The 9,168-nt window shown below is 42.1% G+C and overlaps 1 protein-coding gene across 1 annotated transcript in view; it reads left to right on the forward strand.

Annotated features, from left to right (window-relative positions):
* Window positions 1-668: 668 nt before the first annotated feature.
* Window positions 669-9,168, forward strand: part of LOC115390708 (CD209 antigen-like protein C) — a 15,371-nt gene continuing 6,871 nt past the window's right edge. The window contains exons 1-5 of the mRNA XM_030094687.1: window positions 669-778; window positions 1,074-1,163; window positions 1,910-1,978; window positions 2,635-2,709; window positions 3,625-3,699. Coding sequence (XP_029950547.1) covers window positions 691-778; window positions 1,074-1,163; window positions 1,910-1,978; window positions 2,635-2,709; window positions 3,625-3,699 — 397 coding nt within the window. The 5' untranslated portion in view covers window positions 669-690. The remainder of the gene's footprint in view (window positions 779-1,073; window positions 1,164-1,909; window positions 1,979-2,634; window positions 2,710-3,624; window positions 3,700-9,168) is intronic.

Raw genomic sequence — 9,168 nt, forward strand, 5'->3', positions numbered from 1 at the left:
TAACACCTGCTTGCGTGATGTGAAATAAATTCCTCACAAAACACAACTCAGACCAAACAAGGAAGTCAAAAGAGCACATTGCTTCAAAAACTAAGAAATTGTTTTGTTAATGTTAAGTTTTCTGCGTCTGTAACACATCAAAGAATAAAAAATGGCTTCTTTAAAACAGGTGCAGCTTTCAGTTCTTTGACAAGACCGACATTCTTCAATAAAACAAGTCTGTCAAAGTGACAATCATATCTAATCCTCTCAGAAGCTTTTTTAGACAACCTCATCATGTGTTAAAGACAAGACAACAGGACTGTTTACATATGGGTAAATATGAAGTTTTAACCAGCAAATTATTCCAGGGTGAGACATTATAATTTCACTTCAGTGGACTTCAGTTGTGTTAAATGTAGAATTACATACTCATTCTCCTCACAGTGAGTTATCAGCAAAAACATTTTTAGGAAGGAAGCTGACGGAGGTGTGATCAAAATGTAAAAACAGACTCAGAACTTTGGTGCCAAACATGTCATGTGACCTGCTGCATTTTTAGGTTGTCTCACATTTGAGTGTTTTAGATGTTTAACATGAGGAAGTACAAATGTTTTAAGCAGAAGTAATGACAAACAAAGATATACCTTGAAGTTTAGCAACATATACATAAAACAGAGCAGCAGCCTCCTCACTCTCAGCCTCACTAACATGGAGATGGTCGTCTTTGAAAATGAACCTGAAGTCTTGATGGAAAACATCTCTAATAAAGGCCACAGAGACACATCTGCAGCACCAGGTGAGAGACAAACACTAACATCAAATCAACCTCAAACTTCTCCTTATTGAATTTATGTAAGAGTTTAGCAGTGTTTAAATAATGTGCTGAGCGTTTCTCTGTGTTTCTATTAAAACATCAGTTATGAACATTTTTTTGAAGATTTTTGTTGTTGTTCAAAAACCTGATGCTTTCGTCATTGCATTCAATAAATTTGCATAATGTGTTCAAGTATTTTCTAGCTATTGCTTTAAAATTTTTAAATATTGACCCTGTGTGTGTGTGTGTGTGTGTGTGTGTGTGTGTGTGCGTGTAGGTCTGAAGCTGTACAGGTGTGTTGCTGTGTCTTTTGGTCTCCTCTGCATCCTTCAGGTTGCTCTCAACATTTCCTTGAGACTTCCTCTCAGTGAGTCTTATTTGCTTACATGTCACTTCTGACACAGGAAAGCAGACATTGTCGCCTCTTCTGTTTCCAGAAATAAACTTTTTATTTCAACAGACTGCACACATTGCTCTTCATTGCACTTCAGAGAAACCTGATGTTCTGAACATGTTTTCACCAAAATTCATATGAACTAAATGCTGGATCAACATTCAGTATAAGACTGATCTGATACAAGACATAATTGAAACAATGTGATTCTCTTGTTTTGTTTAAAATACACCAAATTGAGGAAGATCAGTTTTATTTCAGAAATTGATACTGAAGAATACTGAAGCAACCTCACTGGACAACAAGTCATGATGCATGTGAGCTTCTTTTCTCGAGTTCCCTGTTTTGCAGTTTTATTGATTCCCAATTAGAAATTTGAATTTTCTATTTACTCATGAAGAAATCATCGACAAGGACTTTGCACTGAACCACTTCGTCGATATGAAACATTAGTTGAAAGGATCTATTGGTCCATGACTGTGAGACTATCTCAAAACATTGAAAGCTTCAGTCTGTTTCTGAGTGTAGTGATGAAAATAATTCACCAAAACCTTCATGACTTTATCATCAACTCAACCACATCCTGAATAAGTGACTGTGCATGCTGAAACAATTCAACAGGGTGATGGATCTCACCTCTAAATCTGACACAATATAGCATGTGATTTTAACTCATTATTTTGAGGCTGATGCAAAAGATCATACAAACTCCATTTCAGACTGTGAAGCCAGGACCAAACAGCTGACTGAAGAGAGAGATGAGCTGAAGGGGAATCTGAATGACTCCAGTAAGTATGACAGTGAAGCCACTTTACTGTAGACAATTCCGATGTTTAAAAAAATGAAAAAAAAACAAAAATGAAAAACTGGTCATATTCGACTATGCTGTAAAAAACACAACACAGTCAACTCTCAGCTCAGCAGTTTTACAGTGAAAAACCGGACTGCCTTTACCAAGTAACAAGCAACAACAAACGAAAATTAGGAATGTAACTTTAATTCTATGAATCCTGAATGACCGCCAGAAGGAGGTGACAACTCATTCTGTGCTGCCTGCGCTGGGGTCCTTCCACCTGCACAGTGACACCTTATGCATTTGGTGTACTGAGTACATTTAACTGATCATGCTCTCTCCTCACAAGGTGGGAGAAAACCCATGTGCGTGGTAAATTCTATAATGTAAAAGATGGCTCAATGTTAGATTTGTCAGTATGGATGTACAAAGTATACTACGAGACAGTCAAAAGGAAATAATTATTGTTTTATTTGGGAAATCCATTTTTTTTATTTTCAATGTTTTGTTCCATATTGAGAACATTACATTTTCTCAGATGATTATCGTCCATGTACCATGACAGAGAACTCTTGTATCACAGTTTAAAGCGTCAAAGTTTTTTTTGTGTGTGTGTTTTTTAAGTTGATGCAATAAATTAAACAAATTCAGTTTTAGGTCATGAAGACGAGATAAAAATCCTGACTGGAGAGAGAGATGAGCTGAAGAGGAGACTGGATGACATAAGTAAGTATAACGACATGTCGTGTACAAAGACAGACCTACAGCTAATATGATAAATAACAATGTTCTGAATCCACACAATTTCTCATTAACAAAAAGTAAAATTTATTACAGACAGATCCAAAAGGAAAAAAATATCTACAATCGTTAAAATATAATTAGATTCAATTCCATTTTTATCTTCATTATTATCTGCACATTCGACTGTTTCTTTTTAAGTGTGACGAGAAAGTTCAGTTTTGTTTTGGATCATTTTTCCTTAAGTCATCATACATCCCTAATACACATTTGATTTCTACAAAGCATCACATGATGTCTTAAAAAAAATTTCAAATAAAAATTCTCTCTTAAGCCTAAAGACTGCGATATACAGACCGGACAATATCCGCATTGTTTAGAATCATGGACACATGCACTCTTACAAACATAACATACTTCAGTTATATTTAAGAGGAGTAGATTGGTTTCATCCACCCACCCACAAAGTCTTTGGAGCAAATATATTCACGTTCCCAGCCAAATAATACAAAACCACCTAGATGGATTTGAAGAGGGGTGACCAAATCTATCCAAGCATTATCCAATACATTTGGTGGTGGAGTAAATGTAATTGATGTCACCCTCTCCTCTTCAAAAAGTGGGAGCAAGCTCAAGTGCTTGGTACATACAATTTCAATCATGTCTCAACTTCAGACTCTCGAGCACGCATGTACAGATCATGTTGTGAGAAAGCCAAAGTGAGAGAATTGTAATTGTTATTTTATTTGAGAAATCCATAATTTTTAAATTCAAATGTTGTGTTCCATATTGATAACGTTACATTTTCTCATATGATTATAGTCCGTGTACCATGTGTCGCAGTTTCAGTTTCGAATACATGTATTTAGTGAGATTCAATACAATAAATGAAAAATTCAGTTTCAGGTAATGAAGCCAAAATTAAAACCCTGACTGGAGAGAGAGATGAGCTGAAGAGGAGACTGGATGCCTTTAGTAAGTATGATAGTCATGCTCAAGCAAACTATGTCATAAGCTCTTTAGGATTGTCTGCAATATTTGTCCTTGTGTGAGAGGGCACCCTTCTCACATAATTCAACGTGTGGATGCTCAGGGTGCTGGCTACATTCATTGAGATCGAGTGATTTTTACAACAAGTGGGGCTATGAGCTCAGAGCCCCAACAGACTGGGTGCCCTGACAAGTTATTTCCAAACTGAGAGCTGATTGACTCAATGCAGGCATATAAGAGAATAGGAAATGCATTGTTTGTCGCATTTTAAGATCTGTGACCCCCTGGGAATGTGGATTAAATGGATTATGTGGAGGCGCTCTACGTGATCCCCTCGCCTAGTTTTAAAAAAAAAAGAATAAATAACAATTCTGGACATGGCCAAAAGGTTGTTAGCACTGCACTGCATGTGAAACTGCATTGGGCTATTTCCCCGACTATCGGGCCCTGCCGTGACTGTAAGCTATATGATGGGTGTTAGCTTGCTGCTGCTGGTGACTGCCACTACAATGCTTTTATTTCACTGATTATTTTTGCTGGCCCTGCCCACCCGCTGTCCAGCAGAAGACACCCTTATGGCCCCTCCCTCTCCTGAGCGTGGCCAAAGAGGGAACTTACAAGCTTGGTAGTCTCGCGTCTGCTTTGTGGGCGGTATTGCCCCTTCCCTCAGCTTATCACACCTACCGGGTGACTGTTGCCTCTCCTGAAAGCTTCAGCTAAGCTACTAACCCGGTGCTGCTACGCTGGCGGTGTATGCCCCCTTCCCTCAGCTTACCGCAGATAGGAAGTGGCCCAGTGGCGTTGTTACACCTCTTTGAGGGGGCTGTATCCCTCCTTAAAAACATTATTAAGCCCCCCTAAATAATTTGGTGCTATGTGTAAAAAAAAAAAAAAAATTAAACTTTTTTTTATCCTAATACATTTCCTACATAAAGTGGTTGGAATATGATTTTAAATGGATAACCATATAACCATTCATTATTAACTTAATTATGATCAATTATCTGTCAGTTTCCTCTCACTTTCGTGTCAGCTCGGGAGGGCCCTTCCGTGAATCCATTCCACTTGTTCATATAGAGATGGAACATAACAATGAGAATCAGTGGCGATTGGTCTTAGACTGCAAGGGAAGCTCATTTCAACCCTTCACAGAGAGAAGACGTTTCGATCATGTTACTCCTGCGCTTCAGTCACTTCATTGGCTCCCTGTGTCTTTTAGAATTCAATTCAAATTTTTACTGCTTGTATTTAAATCTTTGAATTGGTGGCCCCTGAATATTTGTCTGAAATGTTGTGTTTGTACGCTCCTGTAAGAGCCCTGCGGTCATGTGACCAGCTGCTTTTAACCTGTCCCCATTCGAGACTGAAAATCAGAGGTGACAGGGCATTTGCGGTCGCTGGACCTAAACTTTGGAATGAGCGCCCTCTGAACATTCATTCTGCTTCATCCATCAAGTGTTTTAAGTCATTGCTAAAAACACATTTATTTGCACTGGCGTTCAACACAAGCTGAGCTGGACATTTTTGCATGTTATTGTTTTTTAATTTTTGTATTTTTTATTGTTTTTATGGTATTATCAACATGTGCAGCACTTTGGGCAGTTTTTACTGTATTTTGAATGTGCTATAGAAATAAACCTTGACCTTAAAGCCCTAGGCTATTTTTCAGAGCCTCTTCTCAAAAATGACATACCAAAATAAAAAGAGTATAACACTGCAATAACTAGGCCTATTTGAGTGGTTACTGTTTCATAATAAAGTGAACACTTGTAAGATTTGTCCAGATGTGTAAATATCAGTATATATGTTACTGGTTAAGTGTGACTGAAGATGGAACACAGCACAAATGAAAAATTTTCAGTCTCCCCTAAAAAAAAAACACTTTCAATGTGATCATCTCTTTGAAAAAATCCAGCTGCAGCTCTAAACCTCCACCAGATCATAGCCAAATATGTAAACACTCTCTCTGCAAAGGTTGACTCTGTGAAAGTGAAGCAGAACAAAATTTGATAGATTTTAGTACAGACAGGTCAGGCGACGGTACACTTTGGGCACACTATGGTGCCATTTGTGAAATATGAATTTTCTAATGTACCAAATTATATATTTTTCTCAGTGGTGGGCACAGCTAACCAAAAAGTTAGCTTCAATAACCGTTCTTCTGCTAACTGAAAAGTTAGCTTCGATAACGCTGAACCGATAAACTGCTAAAAGATTTAGCTGAAGCTAACAACAACCGCTAAGCGCTAACGCCTGGTTCACACAGGACACGCTGCACGTGGAAGCGGCAGCGCCGCACACCGAGTTTCAGATCGAGCTCCTATCTGACGGTTCATAGGCACGGGGTAGCGCCGCGAGCAGTGCAGCCCACTCTGCTCCTCTGTATTTTCTCCACGAGCGCCGAGAGCACATAGGAGATTATTTGTTGACGTCGCGCCAAGACGCAAGCACGTACGCGAGTCATTCAAATATCCCCGGAATCTTGAGTTCCGGGGCTTTCTAACAGTTTTTGAATCGTTTCAATCGGACAAATGGATCGGGAGTTATATGCATTACAAAATCCATGTTTTTTCAAAACAATTTTGGCATTTTTTAACTGCAGAGAAGAGACTTTTCATTTCTTTGCACAGTAGGAAGCATGTACGAGAGGCGTTCAAGTACCCTCGGAAACCAGAGTCGTTAACGTGTAAATTGAGATGAAGATAATTAGTCCGCTAATGCTTTTCAAAGTCAGCTGAACAGGTAATCCGCTAATGAAAATGTTAGCTTCGCTAATTAGCGGTTAGCTGATTAGTGGACTGCGCCAACCACTGATTTTACTTGTATATCACTGCTGATGTTCAATATATCCAAACAGAGCAGTCTTTGGCGTGACTGCAATGTAAATTCACAGAGAGTGTATGTTGCCCTCTGCAGGACGCACCGTGCTTTGTCATCCAGGAGGCTTCCTCCATAGTGGAATCATGAATACAGATGGTGCGTACCTCCTTAAGCTAGGTTTATACGTGCACGACTTTTTGCCACGATGTTGTCGTGGTAAGGTGTGCCAATCTGGAGTCACGAACCAGCAGGCTCCCCCACTGTTCATGACTAGTTCACGCACAGTTCACAACCAGTTCATGGACAGTTGGCGTACAGTTCACGAATTGTTCACGAATGCACCCGTCAGTGTCGCGAACTGGCACGACGCATTCACGACGCATTCACGCATATTTGCGCATAGTTTACGAGCTTCTCACATTGGCATGACATGGTTGCGTGTGCAGTTACGCACGTCTCGAGTAGAAAGGGGGCTTCCCCAACCCCGGGTCATTTTTGGATTTGCTGTGGAACAGACAACATGCTGAATGCCAGAGACACCATCATTGCGGAGAAGAGAAGATGTCTGCACCATGCAGCTGCTCTGTGTTGAAGAGCAGCAGAAAAGGCGCTGCCTCGGGCCCCGAGCTGAAGGGGGCCCCGATGGACGGCTGACATCAGTCAATTTCAATGACAAATTAAAGGCGCTACACTTGATGCTGCAACGACAGTGTGTCGAAAATCCCCCACATGGGGCCCATTTCCAGGTACTCGCCGGTGGCCACGACTGGCACGCATCCTCCCGCATTGTCCCTATGCGTTCATAAGGAGTTCACGGACAGTTGGCGCAGAGTTCACAGCCCGTTTGCGATATTTTGTTGTGACCAAAATTTTGAACATTTCAAAATTCTCGTCCCGACATGGCACGCAGTCATGATGGGTTTACGCACACTTCACGCCACATCACGCCACTGTACGAGTAGTTTGTGACTTGATTTATGGCAATGCGTGCCACAGAATCGTGCAAATGTAAACCTAGCTTTAGATTTGTCTGAGCCAATAGAATACAGCGGGGGTCACCAACATGAGATTGACAGCTCTGTTAGCCAATCAGAACAAGTAAAACACCGTCATGGCAAAAACAAACTTGTATGGCGCAGACCAATCACAGAGCTCCTTGAGGCTAACAAGGGGTCATTTTTACGCGCCGAATGATGTCAGAGTAAGCTAGGTAGCTATGCTAAGTGGCTCAGATGAAGAATAAATGCTTAACTTGGAGTTTATATGGCCAAAAGTACAGGTAAGAGGCGATTTTTATACCACAGTTTGAAAAAGCGATTTTGCTGTTGGCTGTTCTTTGGGATTTTCTGGCAGATTCTGTGGTTTTAGAGGGCTTTGAATGGTATGGTTGTAATCAGCGGAGTCTTAGCTTTCATATGAGAGGCTGTTTGTGTACATTGTATCATGTTTCATAGTGCTAGAATCAATATTTTGGCGAGTGGCTTGACACGGTCACGAATATGGTTCATAATTTATTTAGTTCGTGTTTGAGCTGTGTTTGGGGTGTGTAACAATAGCTGATATATTCGGTTAGCCCAGGTTCTGCTGTTTAATTTGATGGGCAGCATCATGACATTCTGTCAGAAATAATGCATATTATTAGACAATCTCTGAAATGTCAAAACAAAAAAAAAAAGGTCCAATATTTACTGTTGTGTGTACATTCCATTGACTAAATACGCGCTACAACACGTATATCTTTTCTCTTCTGCACTGCCTGCACGCTCCCAGGCCAGGAGCGCTGAGCATTTCTCTCCCGCATTTTTCACCCGCTCTCCTCCACCGGGCTCACGGTGGAGCCGGGGAAAGTATGACGGGCCCAGGTCCATGAGTGACGGCGCCTGCGCAGTGAGGCAGTTTTTTGCTGTCTCCCGGCTGCCCGGGTCTGATCATGGCTCGACACGACTGGAGTTCATGGCCGCTTCGCCACGTTTTGGCAGGGGTTGGCAGGGCACCTGGCTTCTCCTCCCACCACGAGCCCAGGCCATGCACGGCACTTTCGAAGGAGGCCCCTCGCGTCTGTGCTCCGAGACGGTGGGCGGTCCGGTGTTTCTGCACGTGAACGCGGTGCAGCCGCTGACGCTTCACTTCCAAACATGGAGAGACGTGTTGGGCCCGCTCTCACCCTGGCTGTCCAGGACGCTGAGAAACGGTTACCCCCTGCAGTTTGCACATCGTCCCCCCGATTCTGTGGCATCCTCCGCACATGGCTCAGTTGCCCCTCCGGGATGGCCACGCTCACAGAGGAGGTGTCCTCTCTCCTGCGCCAGGGCACAATAATGGAGGCAGACCTGGAGGAGGCACACTCGGGTTTCTACTACTATTTCTTGGTTCCCAAGAAAGAGGGGGGAGTGAGGCCTATTCTGGACCTGCGCACCCTCAACTCACTCGTGACTACCAGGAGGTTCCGCAAGCTGATGGTCAAACACCTCCTGGAGGGTGTCCGCCTCGGGGTTTGGATGACTTCAATTGACCTCAAGGACGCTTACTTCCACATCCCCATTCTTCGGTTACTCCCTCACTCCGCGGACCTTTTCCAAATGCGTTGAGACTGTGCTGGAGCCCTTCCACCATCAAGGTCTGAGAATTCTCACC

This window comes from Salarias fasciatus, chromosome 6 (genome assembly GCF_902148845.1).
Source record: "Salarias fasciatus chromosome 6, fSalaFa1.1, whole genome shotgun sequence".
NCBI classification, from domain to species: domain Eukaryota; kingdom Metazoa; phylum Chordata; class Actinopteri; order Blenniiformes; family Blenniidae; genus Salarias; species Salarias fasciatus.